This window comes from Thermobia domestica, chromosome 11 (genome assembly GCF_964235325.1).
Source record: "Thermobia domestica chromosome 11, izTheDome1.hap1.1, whole genome shotgun sequence".
Lineage (NCBI taxonomy): Eukaryota > Metazoa > Arthropoda > Insecta > Zygentoma > Lepismatidae > Thermobia > Thermobia domestica.
In genome coordinates this window covers 130,669,130-130,693,282 of record NC_137464.1, presented here as the reverse complement: position 1 = coordinate 130,693,282, position 24,153 = coordinate 130,669,130, and the positions used below count along the sequence as shown (strand labels likewise).

The 24,153-nt window shown below is 33.9% G+C and overlaps 1 protein-coding gene across 4 annotated transcripts in view; it reads left to right on the top strand.

Annotated features, from left to right (window-relative positions):
- The window catches only part of LOC145664449 (DNA topoisomerase 2-binding protein 1-A-like), a 1,008,895-nt gene extending 998,314 nt beyond the window's left edge, over positions 1–10,581 (top strand). For all 4 annotated transcript variants that reach the window (XM_081731135.1, XM_081731136.1, XM_081731137.1 and 1 more), the window contains one exon: positions 10,269–10,581. In XM_081731135.1, coding sequence (XP_081587261.1) covers positions 10,269–10,485 — 217 coding nt within the window. In that variant the 3' untranslated portion in view covers positions 10,486–10,581. The remainder of the gene's footprint in view (positions 1–10,268) is intronic.
- The last annotated feature ends 13,572 nt before the right edge of the window (positions 10,582–24,153 follow it).

The window sequence follows — 24,153 nt, the reverse complement described above, 5'->3', positions numbered from 1 at the left end:
AATTATTGATATCTTCTGCAAGCAATCCTGCAACAAAACAGAGTACTTCGACGGGAGAAAACAATTACAAAATGCATCATCGTTGAAGTATTCAAAAGGATTTTCCTTGTCTCATTATTCTTCTAGGTCGGATAGCATATTCTATCTGTTCGAGCACTTCAGATTCACCTAAAATATCCAAATCTTTTGCAAGCATATTCACTCTACTCACAGCTGATCCATTCCATTCCATTCCATTCGGCATCTGTAAAATGCCGTGTAGTTTGGCCCAAACATATATTCAAATGGCCTATTCCCTATAAATGTCCAAAATAGGATTGTATTAATAGTACTGTATCACATTTGAATGCTAGAGGAAAAAACTGGGAGTTTAAACGTTACACAGCTGATCACGACGTTATCAAGGATTAAACTCCCGTTTTCGATGGCTAATCTTAATTCGACGATCTGGCAATATAATCTTCAGATCAGTGTTGGTGCAACACATTATCCTCACTGCGATGATTAACTTTAGTTTAATCCCTATCCACGGATGAATCCTCGGTTGGTGCAACCGGGCATAAGTATATTGAAAGGTTTAGAATCCGAGCCATTGAACAATCGCCGATCTATGTCCAGTTACCAACGTAAAAATATCGTACAAGAAGCAGTTGACGTTTGTAGTCAAGACGAGGCATTAGAGGTAATAGCGACGGTGTCACTCATGATTCTGAAGGTACTACTTTAGAAATAAATGTAAATACAACTGCTATACAATGGGAATTGGGGAGTGAAATATACCGGCTTGTAGAAAGAATCAGTGACGATGACAGTTTTCCTCAGGACATTGATTCATCGTTTAATTTTTCTGTATCAAGTGACAATGATGATGAAACGGGTGAGGAGAGTTGTTCCGTGGAGAGCGATGCGAATAAAATAGATTTAACCGGTAAAGTATTTTTCGTATTCTGGCCAACTTTACAGATGTTATTTCATTTTTGCCACATATGTCGCTCTCCTGTACATATCTTAAAGCACAAAATTATAAGGTCAGCATTGAAATTGCAACAAAACGTGAAAATGAACATACTTATGTTTGGAAATCAGAACCATGATTAAAGGAAAAGTACTTAGGTGTTCTAACAGCCTAATCCGCCATTTATTTACATGGTATTGGTTTCGAAATTTCAGTTCCTTTTGTGAAACGCTGAACTTATACTTTGTAGGAAAAACTACGTTTTATAATATTAAAAAAACTTTTGTGCAGCCTACCATCAGATATTATCATTTTCTACACGCAGATGACATTTCTGTCTTTGCATTCAGTTCTGAAAAAGGAAACCGCACGTAGAACGTGCCACCGCTCCTCTCACAAACCTCTCTACAAAAATAACGAGGCACTGTGTATGGAAGCCTGCTCTCACTGCATGACCACGAATGGCGTCATCACAAAATCTTTCTTCTTCTGTTACTCGCTAACGACTGAATGTATCGCGATCAAACAAACACCACTCCTTTTAGAATTTTCAACTCTACGAATGGAAATAATTTGTAAAAAACTCATTTCTAAGTCGAATTGCTCCTTTAAGTAAGAAATAATTAGATAAGAGCCTAAGATAGATTGGGTTAGAGCCTAAGTTAGGATAAAGCGGGGAGTACAAAACCCCCAATCATGCTTTTTTGTGACAACCAATTAGGTTACATAATCTTCAATAAAATTCGTAAGCGCTTACACATTTTTGTAATGAAAGTCTTGATTCTGAGCGAAAAGAGCTAGTCAACCTTAGACCTCGAGTTGGACCGGTTTGCGGTCACTTCTTGAGATTGAGATCAAGCTCAGTCGAATTAGAACCCTCAAACTGTAGTTATTCATTAAAAAAAGGGAGGGGCCACGGCTACAACACTTTTACTTTATTTAGACTACATATGGATAGAAATAAGTTTTTTTAGTCCGTTCTTATGAAACAATGTGGTTATGAAGGACGAGACCTACAGTTTCAAGTGGGTTACAAACCACTACTCGGTTTGAGTCCGAGAGAAATTGTCCTCTAGCTAGGCTTAAACCTGGAATCCCTAATTACAAAAGTGACAATTCTACAGACTCATCGACGGAGAACACCTGATAAAGATAAATTGTACTGATCTTGCATGTACTGTACTTCAGAATATTTTAAGAGTTACTTTACAAGAAAAAGAAAAACTGAGTGAAATCACTACAAAGTACAGAAGATATACTTTATTCCTGCAAGTTAGTTCACAGTCAGAAATTTAGCGTTCTAATTTAATTTGCATATACATATAAGAAGTGAATTAAAATATGAATCATTTGAGTTTACTCTGGTTCTGAGCCATTTATATTATTTTATTGGTTTAAATCAATTGTTTGTTTAACACACACGCAAATTCTCTGTATTTATTTGAACTTATATGAGAAAATAATTTTGACTCACACACAGTGTAATTGGTATGAAGTTCGTGACCCGAGATCTCACAGGTGCACAGGGTGTTCGGAAACGACATCAAACAACTTAGGGGAACTAATCCTTACACGAAAACATAAAATGAAAGTTACGGGTCACCGCACTAAAAGATTCTCGCTCAAATTTCTTGAACTGAATAATATTATGCTAGTAAGACTATTCATGGCTTTGGATTGATTATTTTAACAAAAGAGACACTGACCAAAGCTTAAAACCCACTTTATTTTAAATTATAATTTGTAACTGTATCGAAAAATGTCTGTATTTTCATTTATTTTCGATAGTGTCTAAAGAAGGATATGCTAGATATCCGAAACAGTTACAAATTATAATTTAAAATAAAGTGGGTTTTAAGCTTTGGTCAGTGTCTCTTTTGTTAAAATATTATGCTGCAGTAAAATACAACAAAACTTTAAGGCGTTTTCGCAAAACTCCAAAATATTGCTCGAGTTATTGGTTTCTTGTACCTTTACGACCAATTTTCTGTGGGCAATATCTCTGAAATTATGCAATTGAGCACCAAGATTGGTCTATATGTTTTTTCATGTTTTCGTCCGAGGATTTACTTTACGAAGTTATTTCCTGACACCATGTGTATAATATATTATACTATATTATATTATATTATACTTGCTTATTTCCGAGTAACAAGAACTAGAAATGTTCGAGACCCTAGTTCCACTTATATTTACTATCATAGTCTGAAAACTTTAAAAAATCGCTCACGTAGTCTAAATTTTTGTGACATTATTACGTCCGTTCTTTATTTTCTTGGTTGGTTTGGTGGGTTTAGAGTTTAGCGTTCCTTTCTGCACCGATGTTATAAGAGATGTGAGCCTTCAGTGGAATCCAAATCCTTAGTGATGTGTTGAAATTTCAAGGCTCTTCCACCAGGTATCGAACCCAAGCTTCATGATCTAAAGGTCCGGAAGCTAGTCTGAACGGGAAGGGCTGTTGTATTTTTGGAATGTTACTTAGTATATTTATTCACGGGAAAGTTCGTTCATGGGGTTCAATCCACCGTTTCTGTTGAATGGATCTTGGGTAAACGACTCCTGAATGGGACGTGTTATCATCTCCATGATCTTCAAATACACTCTGAATAATTAGTCAGGTTTCTTGCTCAACAAGCCACTACCGCACTTCACATCTTCCAACAACTGGCGTTTCATGGTTGAATGAACTTTCTCTTTTTCCTGAAATCAGCATTGCAACCTTCTGTCTTAAGATAAAAAAAAAAATTAAATATTTAACAGGATAAAGAGATATCACTAATAAGTTTAATTTCGAGAGTACACTAAGTAATACGAAGTACATCGCACATAATCTTATTATTAACTTCCTGGTAATGATAGGAGACAAGACTTGAAACTTATGGCTTTTATAAGATTCAGGAGTGGTAGTTAAGTCTTGCGAGTGACATCTTTCGTTGTTCAAAAGCGAATACTTTCCAAGAAAGTTATCATGGAAATAACTTTCAGAATAACGGGAGAATAAGAGGGTCTTGATCTATTTTAACTGCATGCATGCATTGGAACATTTGTTAAGAAATAAAGAAACTATACGCTTTATTATGTCAAAATCTAGCAATTTTGGCGAACGCCTTCAAAGAAAATTATTTTCTTATTGTATTATTTAAAATATGGAAATCCAAAAGTCTGGGGTATTTGTTCCCGTTTATCCTACTATTTTCAATCACAGGAAGTGAGGATTGTTTGAATGCGATAAAGAAGATAAATGTACACACATCTTAATAAAATCGAATAATTTATTCGGAAGGTTTTACTGGAAAATTATTTTTTATGAGCATGTTCAAACGTTAAACATGGGTAGAATTTACCCCTTTTACCTCACGTAAACTAGATGTATTGCAACCCGAAACAGTTATTTCTGCAAGTTGAAGGAAGTATCAATAAGATCGCGTGCCGTATTTATTTATTTATTTATTTAAAAAAAAAAAAAAAAAAACTCAGACTCAACAGGAAATTGCCTTTTCTGCATATTTTTTATATAAGAATTTGTTTTACACATTGCTCTTAGGTTATTGGATTTAAATATTGATTTATGAAATATAAGCAGAATCACCTGAGTCGTTTTTGATAAAACTGATTCACGTTTGAGAAGATAGTCCAGAAAGATGTCACTCGCAAGACTTAACTACCACTCCTGAATCTTATAAAAGCCTTAAGTTTCAAGTCTTGTCTCCTATCTTACCAGGAAGTTAATAATAAGATTATGTGCGATGTACTTTGTATTACTTAGGGTACTCTCGAAATTAAACTTATTAGTGATATCTCCTTATTCTGTTAAATATTTAGATTTAAAAATTTTTATATTAAGACAGAAGGTTGCAATGCTGATTTCAGGAAAAAGAGAAAGTTCATTCAACCATGAAACGCCAGTTGTTGAGAGATGTGAAGTGCGATAGTGGCTTGCTGAGCTAGAAACCTGACTAATTATTGAGAGTGTATTTGAAGATCATGGAGTTGATAACACGTCCTGTTCAGGAGCCGTTTACCCTGGATCTTTAAGTAAAATTGTTTTTTTTTTTTTTATTATTATTATTACTTCCAGAAAATTATTTAAATAGCTAATGCTGCTAGAAAGTAGAAGTAACCACCTGCCATGAATTTCTAATTCCAGTAATTATGTAGTTTGTATCGATGCAAACGTCTCATACAAACTTAATGCTGCAACCTACAAAGGAAAGCTAAATTTCAACCATGATCTGTATCGAATTGTTGATCCTGCTCTCGAAAGTATTTACCCCGCCCCCTCCTATTTTCTACTGTTGAGGCAGCGTTAACAAAGAGTTGGAACTTACTAATATGAAATTAGTGGCTAACAGTAAATTATTAGTAATTAGTAGTTAGTGTTAGTTATTAGTAGAGTTATTACTGATGAAGAAATTGACATTCTCTACCAGATCTTTACTTTGGCAGTATACATCATACAGCAGGAAATCGCAAGAAGCTAATATTTCAAATTATCATGTTCTTCCTTTGTGACGTTTACAGAAAATATTCTATCCGGTCTGCAGAAACGAAGGAAAAAAATGGGATGAGGGTGGCACCCCGCGGCGTTTTACCACACCCATTGGAAAAGGACTTAAGACGGGGAGGGAAATCCCTGCCTGTCAGCAGGATATCTGTTCGCGAAGATCAAATTGGAACACACAACCTTCAATATATACTCCATTACATTGTTACTGAAAAAGTTCTTACTCTTGATCTGCGTCATTAAGCATGAAATTGAAAGAACCATCTAATTTCTACTGCTTTTCTGTATACATATGGAAAATTTTAAGTTGTTACGTACCATATTTCGTTAGATATTCATGAAGTAAAATTTACATGTTATCTTAGGGGGAAGGAGAAACCAGTGGTAAAAGGTATAAGATCCCCTTAATCATATTTACTTACGACACTACCGTCCTGTTCCTGTCCCACAACTGCATTTAAATCTTTCATTACAGTTAGTCATGCACCCGTCTTTTCCCTGTCCATAATTTCTTGTATTTTCTTATAATTTTCCTTTATTTCTTCAGCTGTATGCGAAGTGGTCGGTGCGCATGTCTGTATTCACCTTTAGATTCTCTTTTTTTTTTTTCTTTAAGGGTTAACGTCATAACCCTGCCATCGACAAATCCTACTTTCAGCACCTTCTCTTTCAATCACTTACCAAGAATTATTCCTACACCGTTATGATAGCCCTTTTCATTTAAAAACGTTCTCTATCCTTTGCTTCCCAACTCCCCATTACCTTCCCGTCTAACTTTACAAACCCCTATCAATTACATATTATTTTGTTTCATTTCTTCTGTAAAATTTTCGTGCTTGCTTATATGAGGGGGACGGGCAAAGTTGGTCATTTTTTTAGTCTCAGTTTTTTGACGTAAATCACATTTACATTACGGTGGAAGGATAAACGCGATGTTTATGTTCTCATAAATATGCATGCTGCATCACAAATCGGGACATTCGTATCCGCAGATGGAGGTGCCCATAAGCTTGATGTAGTTCAGGACTACAACTTGCATATCGGATATATTGCTCTGGCGGATGGGATGGCCAATTCGTACTCAGCAGCGAGAAGAATCAGGAAGTCACCGACGAAGTTGTTCCTCCATCTCGTCAACATCGTTCTGATGAATTTATTTGTAGTATGTCCCAACGCTCCATCGATACATATGGAGTTTCGGAAGCAGGTTGTGCGTGGATTGATTGCGCTGGAGAAAGAGGGGGTACCCACTCGCCAATTTGTCCCTGGGCACGGATGTCTAGCCAGAAAAAATACATCCAGGGACATCTTAGAACATATTTCCTCCAAATTCGAACGCCATAGACACCGTCGAATTTGTACAAAAAATAGGGTTCGTAAAGATATCTGGAAGTTTTGTACTGGCTGCGATGTCCCACTGTGCGTCCCAGACTGCTATCGCTGGTACCACAGTCAGTAGTAGTAGTAAGTACATAGTTTGTTTGCTATAAGTTTCATTCTGAATTTTTATTTCGCTTTGTATTGATCATAAGCGATCAATAAGCTTTCCAACGATGTAGAACCATGACTGTGATAATTAGGCAGGTCACCAGGTCCGACAACGTGAAGGTCTACAACAGCCCTTCGCAAATTATATACAGAGCGTTTTTGTAGGAATTTTGTTCTTAATTTTTATCTCGCTCTGTATTGCACCAATAGCTACCGTTTTTAAATATTATTGCCACAAGTGTATTGCCTACACATTAGTTTCATTTTGTAAGGGGTCCCCCAAATTCTATTTTTCATAAGCTTTCATCAGTGTTCAGGGTATCAATCATTACCCTGTGATAATTAGGAGGGTCACCAGGGCCCCCATCGTGAGAGTACGATTTCGTTCAAATCCCTGCCCGGTGTATAAAGGTTAAGATGGTTTCACAGATAAAAATCAAATGGCGCAAGGTCTGGTGATTTAGCTAATCATTCAGTTAGTCTTCGTTTGCCGTAACACGTACTAGGAAATTGGAGATTAAGGAACTCTCTTGTATTGTTCCTATAATGAGGTGGTACACTATCGTGTTGGAAGAACATTGGGAAGAAAGCGTCCGGCATACACGTGAAGATAATACCGTACCCATAACAATTACCACAGTGTTCGGCATTCATTGATCCTTGAATGGAAAATGGACTGTATAATATGTGTAATATTATCTCGTATGCCACGACGCAAATCATCTTCCTGTCCCAAACATTTCCTGAATTTACCAATGTGGATTAAGATGTACGAGTATGAAATAACGCACATTATGTCTGTTTACCTCCCCGTTGACATAAAAAGAATCATCACTCTGAAAAATATTTCGCCTTAAATCACAGCCACGTTCCGGTTGATTAACGCACCCTTCCATCCTCCGATTCGAATCGATGTTGCTCCATTTCCATTTTGTGTGGATGCCACTTACGTTCTTGCATAATCCTGCTCATGGAACCTGTGCTAACATCATATTGCGTGGACAGTCATCGAATACTTTTCTCGGGTATTGCCTTTGTTGTTCCATCCATGACTATTTTGTGTCTTCCAGATTGACATCTATCTTACACTGATGGTATGTTGTTTGCTACGGTGTCGTGTGACACAACTCGATTTTGATGTTGTTTGCCACGATTTTGCCATAGTATTTACATTGCGGATTTATGAGATCTCATTATCGTGAAGATTCACAAGCACCTGATGTGAAAGGTGATGGTTGCCATGCACCACTATTTTTGACTTCCTTTGAATAAGTGGGGCGAGAGAGGTCTCATTAGCTTCGCTGCTGAACAAGAACATTAAGCTCCAAACAGACGAACACAAAACATTATTAATATCACAAGAACTTCATAAATTGTTATAATTGCATTTTCTCTTTTAACGCAGTTCTTAGTATTATCTCTGTTACATTTGTCCGTTATTCTATGCGACTGAAGAACTGGATTTGATATACTTAAGAAAAGTGAAATATTTCAGTTTAATATCCCACACTTAGGAGAATGGGCTGTGTAGGCTAAAGGAGACTATGGTCATGAGAATGAATGAAAAATGGTAGAATGAAGGAAACGGGAAAACCTGAGAAAACCCATACAAAACCCATACCAGTGTTTGTTCACCACAAATCCACTTGGCGCGAGCTGGAATTGAATCAGAAACACCACGCACCAAGGTGGACGTTCTACCACTGAACCTCCGTGTCCTTATACAAAAAAATGTTTTTATAATAGTTTGAGCAGTTGCAAGAATAGGAAAAGTTACAAAATTCCAATTGTAACAAAACAACATATGTTAAGTTAGGAAGCTCAAGGTTGATTTCATATATGCCTTCTGCTAATTCTAACTAGTTTCTAATATCCACAGCAGCCTTTCTGTAGAGATAACACACACGAAGTAGAATTTATGCACCCAGAAACTTGAAATAAAGTAATAACTATAACATCATATTACATTTGGTTCATACTCCTAGGTGGCTCCTATTAGAACCTTGTCATCTGTATTATGTTCAAACTGCACGTCGTCCATTATAAAAAATATAAATCCGAAATAAAATGCAGCTATTAACTACTGAAATATATGTACAAAGTTCAAGCTTGTGGGACATTTTTTTCAGATACCATGATATCTCAAATGATGGAGTATTGACTGTATCTTATCGTCAAGTCTTATTCACATTGCTTTTTCTTCTCGTAAGTGGGGAGACACGGTGGCTCAGTGGCGCCTACCTCTAGTGCTTCCCTGGTTCGATCCCCGGCCAAGTAATTTGTGATGTACTACATCGTGTCCGTGGGTTTTCTCGTGGTGCGTTTTCTCCCAGATTCTCGTCCCACCAATTCATCCGTCATTTACTTGCCCTAATCATCTGTCTTCCTTTACCTAAAAGGGCATAACCATGGGACGTTAAACCGAAAAATTTCATTTCTTTTCTTCTAAGTAATACTCTGCGTTTCCATTCTTCTGAAAACATGAAAATTAAATATAGTATCTTCCTCAATAAATATAGTACTGTAAGCTAAACACTTTTGAGTAACAGTAGATGGAACACTGAATATTCTATTCTTGCAGCTGATGAACTTATTAATCACCCGAGGGAAGTTAATTTTAGAATCAAATTCACACTCTATTGATAAGAGCGCTAAATAATTTAGTTTCTCTTGACCCAAAGAACTAATGCTAATGCTATTAGTAAAAAAAAACGCATATACTTGGATAAATGTCTAATTGTGTTTGTATACTAATTTGACAACGCTAAATCGAATGAAAATATTACTAAACATATCCATCCATAGGGTCATGAGAAAACTTTAAGCTTAGATTCTTTGAAGCATTTCTTACGCCAATGGTGAAGGTGGCAATCTAGGTTTTTGTGGTCGGAAATGTACCGCCCTTTACGCTTTTAGACATTGTGTGTGTGTGTGGGTGTCTGTGTATGTGTGTGTGTGTGTGTGTGTGTGTGTGTGTGTGTGTGTGTGTGAGAGAGAGAGAGAGAGAGAGAGAGAGAGAGAGAGTGGGTGAGTGAATAAATAAAAGAGTAATTGAGAATACGTAGCCTTCTGATGTTTTAGTGAGAACATTAAAGAAAATTTTATTGAAATCAATGTACTAATTTTGATTTAACGTTAACATTCCCTTCCTTTCTTGCTAAGAAAGACATATAAGCATGAAGTCAGCTGTAACACTTTCATTGTTCTTAACTACTCTGGAAAGTGAGAACAAAATCTGTTTATATTTTATGTTTGTTGTTCCATACATTTATTTTGCATATTAACATTTTATGTTTATTGTTCTATATATTTACTTTTCAGTCCACCGTATAGCGATCCAAAAGATGCTACCCATTGCCTTGTGGAGACAAACAAGAATCCTGACAACGTCGATTTTGTTAGTTTAGCAAGAAAAGGAGTTCCCTGTTTGTCACCAGTTTTTCTACATCATTATCTCATATCTGAGACTCCCCTTAAGATAAGGGATCACATTATACCGGAATACAAAAAAGTATTAGAGACACTCAATAGATTATAATAATCGAAAATTGAATTCTACTGATTTTCCCTGTCATTTGCTTTGAGATAATTGTAATTTATTACAATGAATAAAGGAATAAAGAATAGTATGTAATCATTGTGTTTTATATTAATTATCACAATATAAATAATTTTATCAAAATTTATCCTCTCCGACGTATTTATGAGGCTAAAGATGTTAGTAAAGACGTACAGTTTTCGTTTTAACGATAATATCGAAAATTTGAAAAAGGCCAAGTAAAGAATATAGATATACCTAAATATACGATAGAATGCCGTTTTTGGTGTTTTTAAATCGCTAAATAACACGAATTTGGTACTTTTCTCAAAATAACACCAAAATACTCTGCATAAAGCGATAGATTCGCGAAATCGCCATGTTGACCGGTAATACTAATAAAATAACACAAGTTTCCTTTGCAACAAAATGTGTCACATAATACCATCAGTCCTATTATTTTTAGACCGCTTGGTTAGTATTTATATTTTCAGTTCCTCCAGGAGAAATACTCGAATGAAGAAAAAGCTGCTTTGTTATTTCCTAGCCCAGACAAGATGGAATTTGTGGTTTCGTGCTGTTTTTTTTTTTTTATTTAGCAGCTTACACAGAAGATGCTATGGAATTCTCCCAAAGAGAGAACATGAGATGTATTTCAAATGCTGGAATGGATTTTCTTCCCAATCTGAGTCCGTAAGAAGTGAGCGCGGTGAAAGCTTCATCAATTTTTGTGCAGGATCATGCCTTGAATCTAGTTCAGACCATTGAATTTCTGGAAGGATCGATGTACGCCATTACCCATCTTCTGGTCAGTAAGCTTCAAGACCTTAAATATGACTTCCTCTCCTTTAAAGATTTTAGGTGCAGGTACAGGTGCAGTCTATCTAAATACAGGTACGAGAAAGCTCCAAATTTAAGAATGATTTCATATGTAAGAAATCATTCAATTTCTTCGGCTGTAATTTTGTCTACAACTTTTCCCACACAAACGGGTGGACATCTCAGTTGCTACCGGTATGTGTTTAAAATTTCCTTGTCCGACCGGCACTTTCTCAATTGAACCATATTGCCACGCAGTAGCAATAGGTGAAGTAGGATGATGGAGTAATTGGCCAGATGGCTTGGTTGGTAGCTTCGTGAGTTTTTGACACAGTGCACGCCCTTATCTTGTTATATATGCTTTCATATTAGGAAAATAATACTTTCTCAATCCCGATTGGTACGTCTTAGTTTATCCAAAGCGCGGCGCCAATGGGTTGTTATGAATAGCATCAAACCATTTGATTAGTAAAGATTTTGGTATACGGAGTAAATATAGCAGTCCCAATTGTGGATTTTGTGTGTCCTACATAGCAGTCCAGTTTTAAGGCAGAAATATTTCGCGGCACGGAGTGTTGACAATTTATTAGTTTCCTTATTTTCTAAAACTGATTATATCCGAAAATGATGTATTATCCTTCCTTTGCTCTTCAGCCAAATTGGGTAGCGTCACGGGTTGGTCAATTTGAAAGGTCTGTTCCAATGAGTGAGAAGCAAAATCTTTAGCGTCCTCCGTGACCGAAAAGTTATAAATTGCGCGTTCTTCGTCCCGTTGTATGTCTTGTTTTTCTTCAAAACGACTAAAAATATCTGCAGGATGTTGAAGACTTTTAATGTGGTGAATTTCAAAATTATAATTGCTAAGAATATCTTGTAACGAGTGAATTTTCGTACTTTGTCGGGTTGAGTGTTCACTTAGCGTCAACGAATAATTTAAATTTTTTATTCAGAAGAAAATATCGAAATTTTCTAAGGACGTATATTAAGGCATATAATTCTTTCTGCCATGTTGAGGCCCTTCGTTCGCTCTTGGTAAAGCGAAGACTACAATAGGAAACAACACGTTCCTGGTTAGTTTTAGGGTTATAACATGCCAAAATTCCTTCTGCCGAGATTGATGATGCATCAGAGTACACACGGATTTCCAAAGATGGGTCGAAATGAAATAAGGATGGGACCTGAATGATATTCGTTTTAAGTTGCTCAAATAACTCGTCATGTTGTGATGCCCATTTGAATTTTGAATTATTTTCCAAGAGAACTTGAAATGGCTCCACTTTCTCCGTAAAATGTTTGATATGAGTAGTGGAGTATATACCGATTCTAGCGCACCCTCTAACCAACGAATTATCCCAAATCTTTAAAAAAAATCTAGTTTACGCATACTTTTTGACTGTCGTTTTCCCTCCAGGTGTTAGTTTAAGTATACATTCCCCCTCCAAGTACTTTTGACAAATATTATTTAACACAGAAGGATAGCACAATGCTAAAGTGAGATTGAATAGGCTTTTATGACATTTAAAAATCATAAAAACTTACAGGAAAGAATTTGTTTAGATCACTGTTCCTCTAATGGAAAGACAAAATTTTATATATTCTTTTGATGAATGTCGTCCCAACCATCGCGACATCCTGTGAGCACCATCCATATATTTGTGCCCTCCGATTTCAAAAAATATGAGATTATAGTAAATTAATTTCCTCCATGTCTTCTATATTACTTTCTTTTATATTTTCTAAATTTAAGATTTCGATGTCTATGTTATTACATTCCTTTTCACATACTCGAAGGTTTTCCGCTTGTTCTTTTATTCTTGTTTGTATTTTCCTTATGTTATCTTTTAGTTTTCTTTTTCTAATTTTTAATTGTATTATTTTAGCCTCAATAATATCATTGTTAGATTTGGTTGTAATAGACTGAAGAAAATTACATACTCTCTCGTCTGAGTTACTCGTGTGTTTGATACAAGTGTATATATAAACTTCTTTTAAAGGTTCTGTTGCATCATCATCATAAGCAAGTAGCGCAAAAAAGGAAAGCTGCATGACTTGCTTACATATATGTGTGTGAGTTGAATCGCTTCTTACTGCATACGTGACTTGCATAATACCAGTTAACATATTTTCTTTTTAGAAATACAACTCACAGATGCATATATATCGTTTTCTTCTCTCTCTTCTGAGTATGTAATAACAACACCAAAACTGTCCTGTCCTACCTGTCACGGCTCGTTGTCTGTCACGCTTTTTTCGATTCAAGGTCCTCACTTTGAAGAAAAGTCCTTGATGAAAATCTGTCCGCATATCTCTAGCTTTTATAACTCTGAAACATACCGCATGCAGCGCTAACATTTCTAGAGCTGAAACAGGGTTGGAAACTAATTATTTTTTTACATGTTTTCCAGAATTGTTAAAATTGCGAATTAGGCTTTGAAACTATTACCAATGAATTACCACCAAATAAGGTAAACATGATAATTTTTTTGAACATGATAACCAACCCTGTTATCAATGACGTATTCGAGGGATACTATTTTTAAATCGCTGTAACACCGTTATTTATGAACCGATTTTCAAAATTCAAACGACAATCAATAGAGAATTAAAGGTGCTATTTTTCTAATGCCTAACTGGCTGTCTACCTTTAAGGATACGATTTTAATTTTTAATAACTTTACTAATTTTTATCGCTTTTGAAAAATAAAAAATACTAGCATAATCTACACAAAATTCTAAGACTTTTTTTTAAAGAATAACTTTTTCTCGAAAACTCAAAAATAAACCCGCAAAAAATTCCCGAAATTTTGAATTTGCTCTAGCTCCGTTGTTTATTAACCGATTTTCAAAATTCAAACGACAACCAATAGAGAAATAAATGTGCAATTTTTTGAATGTATTATGGGTAGTATAACTCTAAGGATACTATTACAAAACTCAAATAAATCTGTTATTTATGTATAGAACTTCAAAAATCGAATAACAGCTGTGTGTATGTCTAAAGATCTCAGCTTTTATAGGTTTGTACCCATAAAAACACATACACTTAGAACATATTTAAAATTACAAGTTTGGATACTGATAATGGAATCTTCTGTTAACCTCGTTCTCTATGGGAAACAATGATTTCTTAAACTCCGTCCACTGATCATAATTCAAGCTGAATAGACAACCATTAATATCAAAAACTACTTCCGTTTCGGTTTGCACATTTTTCACAATTACATTAAAATTAGTAACAATGAACTTCTTTTGAGGATCCATACTAACCACTCCATTTTTTACTTTAGAAAAAATTTTTTAATCATTTTTGTTACTACTTAGAATCTTTTTTAAAGAACATTTGATGTATTTTGTAACCATTAGAAAGATCCTTCATTCCGTCATATCTCAAACAGTTTCTTAGTTTTCATCTCTTTTAAAACTTGATCAGTATCTTCATTATATCTCTGTGGCAATAAGGTTTTGTATTTCTCATTTAGATGTACTAATACCCTTTCCCCAGTGTATTTTGTTTGTATCAATTTCCATGAGGTTATTTCGTATGATTTTCCTTCTTCCAGATCTTGCAATTTAACAAGCTTTAAAATGTTAATATTGTTTTTCTTGTTTAATTGTGAGGCCATTTCTCATTTATTGTATAAAACTTAAAAAATTTGTTCATTTTTGTAGTGATCTTATCTCGTTATATATATAGTTCATTCTATCAACAATGTCTTATATGTTCGTCTGTTAATTCTCCATTCATTACTTTAATAACATTAAGCTCATCCTTAAACAGCAATTTGAGTAACCATATTTTTATAATACTCTTTCTTCGAAGCTATATTAAATCGTGTTGATAAACCAGTGATAACGGCAGAAGCAGATGCAAATGCTGTTGTAATAATTGAATAGACTAACAGGATTAAATATATTTATAAACCCTGTAGAAGCAGAAAGTAGTATCGAAAATGCAATAAGAATAACATAAATACATTTTAACCTCTTAAATTTCCTCTTATTTTTCGCTAGTAAATTTTGAAGTGTTAATATCGAATCCTCAATTAACGCAATTAGATTCTCTCGTGGAATGTTATCTGGTATATTCATTTTATTAAATAAGTTTTTATGATCATTTTTAAATTATCGGTTTCATTAAATAAACAAAGTGGAACGTTTCGTTCCTAGTAAACACAATCATCATTCATCTTAGCTTAAACACAAGTGGAACGTTTCGTTCCTAGTAAACACAATCATTCATCTTAGCTTAAACACAAGTGGAGCGATTTGTTCTGTTTTGTACGGTTTGGATCACAATCTGTTTATATTCTTGGTCTATATATAAGCTTTTATGATAACTATCATAAGAACACTTTACAAACTAAAAAAAAACATCTAATTGAATTTAAATTTTCTCAATTATCTTTTCTTTCTGTACATCGTATTCAGAGTTTTTCTTACCAATCATAACCACATAACAAATTGTTTTATCAGGAACATCACTTTCAAAATTCACAGTCAATTTCAAATTCTATCACTTAAGGTTACTGATTTATGCTTGCGTGTATTAATAACAAACATTGGTCTATTTTCTAAGAATTCTCTTGGGTAGTAATACATCTCCGTGTTTCCAATTGTAACTCTCTTATATACCGTATACATTTCGTAAGCTTTGAGATATTTATTTTTCGAAATCTAAGTTTAAAGATTCTAAGGGGAAACATTCATTTCTTCCATTCTTAAAGTGAATATTTTGAACCTTACAGTGATCGAATTTGCTTGTCTTTTTTTTCTTGATTATCATTTCTATCAGTTTGGAAAAAAGCAATCACGAAATCAGGCATATCGAATTCGTTAGTTAAATTGTGTGGTTAAATCAAATTCTAAATATTTGCCTGTAACTGACTTTTGTAAACATTGATATGTGTTGAAGGAAATAGAAATCTTACCTTTTAACATGTTAATTCTTAACAAGGTACCATAGCTAGATTCATAATTAACAGGCATTCTTAACTCCATATTTGTAACCTTAACTTTACCTGGATGTGGTTGATCATCTTCAAATGTTCCATCTTGTTTCTTAGTTTTCCAAATGAAAAATGCGCTATCATCAGATCCACTTCTTTTAAATATATTTCAATCCTCCTTTCCACATAATGTCTTCATAATCAGAACAAAACCCAGGTAAAAGTCTTAATAGAAATAATATTTCCTCATCTGTTCTCCATCATTTGATTCCTTCCCATCCACTTTCATCATAATAATTTGCTTCTGGTTTTGAAATCGTACATGTATTTACAGCTGTTGAAGTTAACCCGGGATGGTCTATAGTATCTAATATTTGTCCATGCTTACTAATTTGTATTTGAGAAAACAGATGTGGAAAGAAATTATTAATGAGTTTAATATTTGGTTTACCAGTGTACTCACCGTCTGCATCTCTTCCTCTAATTTCAAAACTTACATACATATAAGCATAATAAGGATGAATATACCCGTCACCAATGCCGATATCAAACTCAATTGATCTGTTTGATTTGTTTAGGTTTTCAATTGTTCTTTGATTAGGTTTACAGGTTTGTAACTCATATGACTCTATCTTATCCATATTTATTATAAAGAAAAAAGTGTTCTTATCGTTTTATGAATTAAATCCATAAAACAACTTAAATGTAACTTCTCCAAATATCCTTATTTCTATTCACATGACTAATGATTTCTGAAAAACTAAATCCATCTGTAAACATTTTTAATACTACAATACATAAATGCCCACAGATTACTTCGTTAAAATGTTATATTCGATTCTATTGTACTCTATATTATAACCAAGATATTTTACGAGTGTTTTTAGTGGATTACCTCCGAATGGATCAAACAAATACTTTCTATTTCCTTCTTTCCAGTAACAAATCCAATGTGTTCCTATATTTTTTAGATGCATCAAAGTTAACAATACCATACTCATTCTTCCATGGCTGTTTAGGCAATTCATCACTCATAAACACACCTCTAAAGTTTCTTAAGTTGCTTAACAAGTTGTATTAGGTCTAAATTACTTAAAGGTTTAATTTCTTCTTTTTCTTTACTTTTTTGGGCTTTTCGTTTTTTGTAAGCGTACCACCTTCTTTCTCTTCCATTGCTAAATTATGTCTCTTTTGTTCTTCTAATTCTGCTTTATTCTTTTTCACATCTACCGTTTTGACTACAGTAGCAACTCCAGCAGTAGCAGAACCAAGAGCACCTATTAAAGCTAGAATGGTTGGAATAGTGAATATAAAACCTCCATAGTGAACTTTATTATCATTTGTCTTTGTTTCTTTGTTTATTTTCTTAACTTGAGGTACAGAAAGAGTTAAATGCATTTTTGTAGCTTCTTTCATCTTTTTAGCTTTATCATTTATCTGTTTCTTAGTTAAAATGTGATCAATATTTAATTGTTTAAGTTCCTCGTTAGGAATTGTAAATGTAAAACTACTTAACATCATACTTATATTTATTATAAAACTTCTATGGAAAAACCATAAAAATTAAACAAATACTTATAAACCTAAACCAAATCTTACGTTTGTGTTCATAGCTAAAGCAGTTTCAAGAGCAGGTAGTTTCTCACTTATTAGATTAGCATCTTTAGCAAAAACTCTTTCCCAAGCTTTATTTTCTAATTCTTTCTCTGCAATATGTCGAAGCTATATCTTTATTATCTCTGTAGTAAATATGTTCTCTACAAGCTTCATCTAGTGGGTTAATACCTTTATCTCCTCTTTCTAACCTTTCTTGTAGCTTAGTTCCCGGACCACAGTACGAAAATCCAGGAATATGCATCTCGAATGGAAGTTTATTAATCAAATCATTTAGTAGTCCTTTTCCATACTTCTCACTTCCAAAATTTTGGTGGTAACGTATTCAATATCCTTATCGAATAACCTATATCCTTTGGATCATTAGGAATAAATTGTGAGAGTTTAAAATTAATCATATCCATTATACCTACTTTCTCATTATAAAAGTTATCATTTCCAGCTTTTTCTTCTCCATCTATAACTATTAACCTATCTATTAACTTTCTCACATCATCCACCCATATGTATTCTTTAGGTAATTCGTTGTATATTTTTATTCCTTCTCCAGACTGAGGTGTTTTCTTTCTTGGTGGTGTTGGTTTTATATATTCATCCCAAATAGGTTTGATAATTTCTTTGTATTTTTCACTTCTACTAGATCGTTGTTTTCTTGTATTTGGGTCATTGTTATGAAATACATTAGAATCAATGACTATTTGTGTATATTTTTCTAGATCATCTTTATTATAGTTTTTTGGATTATGTTTTGTTAGTAATTCCCATAAACCTTCTGTTCCTGTGTAATGTCGATTATTAATAACTAAATCATCACCATCAATTTTAACTTCCGTATCCCCAATCATATGTACGATTTTTCCATCATCATATGGTTCAATTCCAAAACTTTTATCATCTCTAGTTGTATAATATCTCGAAGCAATCTTACCAAAATGGGTAGCTGGTAAAGATTCTATTCTTTCTACTTTCTACTTAATTTGCTTTTTCATGTTTTATTTCTTCTGTTATAGGCGTATCACTTTCACTTATTGAGCTCATACATAGGAGGAGTTACTAATAAGCTTGAATCTACTTTCGCGCTTTTATTTACAACTGGAACTAACTCGAATCAAATTTTTATTTTCTTCTGCTACTTTTGATATTTTGTCCCAAGCCTTCAATTGCGTCTATAACAGGTTGATCTTGTTCTTTATATTTTTCATATTTACTACGATTAGCTTGTTTAATTTCCTTAAATCTATTAACAAGTTCTTCTTTTAACTTTATATATTTCTTAGCTTCAGCAGCATCTGACTCATTTATTATATAAAGAAAAAATAAAAAACGTAACCTAACGTAATACAACATACACGTTTAGATACGTTCAATCACGTTTCGCTCCAGTCTATACTTTTAAAAAGTCTTCAATTTTATTTCTGTATTTGCCATTATTCGTTTTCTTAGTCATATCTATTGTTAAGAAACCATGGTCTTCTTCCCAACACCTATTGCATAAAGATTGTAATTTTTCAAATGACATATCTGATCCAACAAATTCGTCATATATGTGCTTTAAATTTGTGTTATTCTGTCTAAAGATACAAAGAAAATTTAAGTTCTCTTAGTTGTTTTGGTACTTTAGAATATGTTTGTCCAAGATAGAAACAGTTTAAACCTTTATGTCTACCTCGAGTAAAATATTCTCTAACATGGTTTTGTTCTAAAATGAAATCATCAAACACTACCACAAAATCGTTCTCACTCATCTAATGGAATAATTTCTTCGTTGTTTCCTTTTACTATTGCAATTGTCTTATTAATATCTCGTTCTATGTCTTGGAAAAGTTGTATTAGCTGTTGGTATTTAGATTGATGTAAACTTTTAGAATAGATATAAACATTTGTATATTTAAGCCAATCCGGTGCTAGTAAAAAGTTATCTATCATTAGTGTTGTTTGACCACAACCACTAGGTCCTACAATTAAACATCTTATATCATCAGGTAGCAATATACCGTCCTTCTTTTTTACAGTTTAGTCTGATAACCTTACTCGGATATCCCATTTATTCATTTCAACTTTTATTATATAATAAATGAAAGTATTTAATTTAAATGGTTATTCATCTGTACTAAGCATGTACTTGCATTATCCATTTGAAAACGATTTAGAAGTAGCTGTTGCAGGATTTTATACAACATACTTAACACCAAACATTACAGAGAAAAATAATAAGTTGACAATTTGTAGCGAAGGACAACTTTCGGAGCAACTCAGTCAACCTGGTCAATATAGTTTAAAAGAGTTAGAAGAACATATTAAATCAATTCTTCCATACTACGATAGTTTTAATAACATTTTAGTTAATGATATTAAATTCACCGAAGATAGAAAGAAAAACAGAGTTAAAATATCTAGTAGGATTTGTGATATAACCTTAGACACCATTAACACTGTATTAGGTTGTAGTCAGAAGAAGTTAGCTAAAGGTTCAGAGCATGTTGGAGATAAGGTGCCAAAGTTTCACCCATTCGATACTATAAATATTCACTGTGATTTAGCAGAAGGCATGATTTTAAAACATAATGATACAACACATAACGAAACAGATTTAATTGCAACGTTTAGAACAAATGCAGGATTTAGAGAGCCAATTATATATGAGCCTAGAGAAAAGATATTTTTCCCAATACATCTCAACAAATTTAATAATATCAGTTTCAATTCGAGATGAGAATGGCGATTTGATTGATTTTGATGGAGCTCGTATTACTGTTCTTCTCGCTGTTAAATAGGTATAAATTTTGTATATAATAAATATGGATATCTTTGGTAATGTTAAAAGTAGGAAGAATGGCGTCATTAGCGAAGAGTTCAAAAACCTTAGCGATCTAGATAAATTTTTTACATCAAATAATAGAACATGGGTTGACTTTAAAAAGAAAAGACTTGTTAATGTAGCTAATGCTATTGACCAACAAGATGTAGTAACTTTTCATCAGCTTGAGTCAATAAATAGCCAAATTAGAAAGTGATAGAAACAAATTTGAGGATGTATTAAAATCATTACGAGACACGTACATAAAGATAGATGATGGTAATGCTTTGAGAAAAGAATATATGGAAGAAATCCAAAAAATAATAATAATGTAGTTCTTTTGTTCAGTGCAAAGTTTCCTATATCAGAGTTCAATAAATACAAAGCAGAAATGTCATCGCAGTTAGAGAATGTTGTTAGAAAGAATGATATAGATAAATTTGTTACAAAAGAAGATTTCCAAAAATCAAACAAAGAAGCAAATATGTTCATTATAAAGAAAGAAACTATAAATCTATTATGTCAATTGAGAACTAAGAATGTTAAAGACCCAATCTTTAGAATATTTAATCTATCGAATGGTTAAGTTTCTCTACAATGGAAAAATAATGCATATGGAATTAAGTTTGGGTAAATACTATCTACATATATTTTTGAACGATACTTTAGTTGAAACTTTTCCTTTAGACGTTAAAAATGGTGATATAATTACGTTTCAAGCAGATGAAAATTCAGCTTTCGAAGAAGGACAATTACTATCTGTTATTATGTACGTAGAAAGAGAACTTAAATGATTTTCTATATAATAAACAGGATGTATTGTGTTAAGTGTAAGAAATCAACAGATACAAAAAAGATACCATTAGGATAGTACAAACAAAGAATGGAAGATATCTAAAGAAAGGTATTTGTTCTATATGTGGTGTTACTAAATCTCAATTCGTTAAAAAGAAAGATTGACTAGAAGAAGGTAAAGGTATTAGAGAAGACATTATAGAAGAAATTCACAAACCTTCTAGAAAGAACTAACCTAGGCTGTGTTATTACTAAAGGTATAGATGACTTATGGCAAGCTGATCTTGTAGAAATGGATAGTGGTGTGTTAAAAGGTGTCTCCAAGTTAAATAAAGGCTATAAGTATTTGATAACGGTTATTGATGTCTTTTCGAAATATGCTTTGTTAAAGATAAAAGCGGCAAGAATGTTACAGAAGCAATTGAATCCATATTAATAATGAGAAAACCTAGTAACTTACAAACTGATCAAGGCAAAGAGTTTTACAATAAGGAATTTAAGAAGTTGATGGAGGTAAATAAAATTAATCACTACTCAACCTATAGCGGTAAGAAAGCTTCTGTTGTTGAGAGATTCAATAGAACTCTTAAACAAAACATGTGGAAGAAATTTACAACACAAGGAAATTATAAATGAATAGAAGTATTACCAACACTAGTTAGCGAATATAATAATCAAATTCATAGAACAATTGGTTTAAAGCCTATAGAAGTTAGCAAGAAGAATGAGCGAACAATATTGGAGAAAGTTTATCAAAAAGAATATAATCGTGTTAAACCCAAATACAAATTAGGCGATTATGTTCGTATAAGTAAATCGAAAGGATTATTTGAGAAAGGATATACACCTAATTGGTCAACAGAAGTATTTGTTATTAGCGAAGTTATTCCATCTAACCCACCTACGTATAGAATTAAAGATTTAGAAGAAGATGTACAAGGCAGATTTTACGAACCAGAACTATTAAAGACGAGACACACAGATGAATACTTGGTGGAAAAGGTGTTGAGAAAGAAAGCTGACAAAGTATACGTTAAATGGCTAGGATTTGATGATTCACATAATAGCTGGATAGATAAAAGTAATGTTGTAATGTAAATATAGATGTTGTCTTTTATGGAATAATAACCATAAAAGGTTAGTTTGAATGAGATAAGGGTAACAAAACGTTACTCTTCAAACAACAAAGGGTACATCTTACATAGTAAAAGTAGATGGTAACGAAATAAAGTTAAAAAATTATTTTCTAAACAATAATTATGGTTACTATGGGTAGTTCTCTTAGTTTAAACGATATTTGTTACGAACAGATTAAAGAATTATTGGTTTGGTATTTTTGGTGATTTCAAATTGATTATAGATAAGAGTACAGGATATTTCAATGCTACTAAGTTGTGTCAAAATGGGGGAAAAGAATTTAAACATTGGGCAAGGTTAGATAAATCAAAGATCTCCTACGATATTAGAACAAGAAATTAGATGGGCCTGATCTGCATCACCCAAAACTCAATTTACATAGTTGAGTCAAAAGGAACAAATAAACAAGATCTATTAGTATCAGGAACATATGTAAGAAAAGAATTAATATTGAGTATCTCGTTTTGGATTTCAAATGTTTTATGATAAGTGTTACAATATAATCGAAGATTACTTCACACAAGACTAAACAAATTGAAGAAGACCAAAAAGAGTTGCAAATAAGAGTAGGGAAAATAGAACAAACAATGGAGAGATTGAGAATTCAAAACGAGGGCTTAAAAGAAATTGCAGCATCATATACAGACGATAATCCAAAAGATAATTGCCTAATCATATACAAGAAGAACAAACTTAATGATCCTTTCCCTTATTATGCTATCAAATGCCAAAAGAAAAGCCTATATAAGCCTCTTAATGAAGCAGAAGAAAAATATCCGAATCATGAGATAATATACGAAAAGTTTAGAGATCCTAACAGTATTAAGTTATTCAACCTAATGCAGCAAGAACTAAATATTCGTAACATAGATGGCCATTTTCCACTGGGCTCGCTCGCGCTCACCTGTCTCAAATGGGCTCGCGCTCATCTCTTTTGACTGGGCTCGCGCTCGCTCTCAACTGTCTCAACTGGGCTCGCGCTCACTAGTACTCGCGATCACTTCTCTCAACTGAGCTCGCACTCACTCGGGCTCGCGCTCATCTCTTTTGACTGGGCTCGCACTCACTCGTTCTCGCGATCACTTCTCTCAACTGAGCTCGCACTCACTCGTTCTCGCGATCACTTCTCTCAACTGAGCTCGCACTCACTCAGGCTCGCGCTCATCTCTCTTGACTAGGCTCGCACTCACTCGGGCTCGCGCTCACCTGTTTCAACTGGGCTTGCACTCACTCGGGCTCGCACTCAACTGTCAACTGGGCTCGCGCTCACTAGCGTTCGCGATCATTTCTCTCAAATGAGCTAGCACTCACTCAGGTTCGCGCTCATCTCTCTTGACTGAGCTCGCAGTCACTCGGGCTCTCGCTCACGTGTCTCAACTGGACTCGCGCTCGCGATCACTTCTCTCAACTGAGCTCGAGCTCGCGATCACTTCTCTCAACTGAGCTCGAGCTCGTGATCTTTTCTTTCAACTGAGCTCGCGCTCACTCTACCTCACGTTTCCTTCTCTCGACTAGGCTTGAGCTCACTCGGTCTCACGCTCGGGCTCATTTCTCAATTGG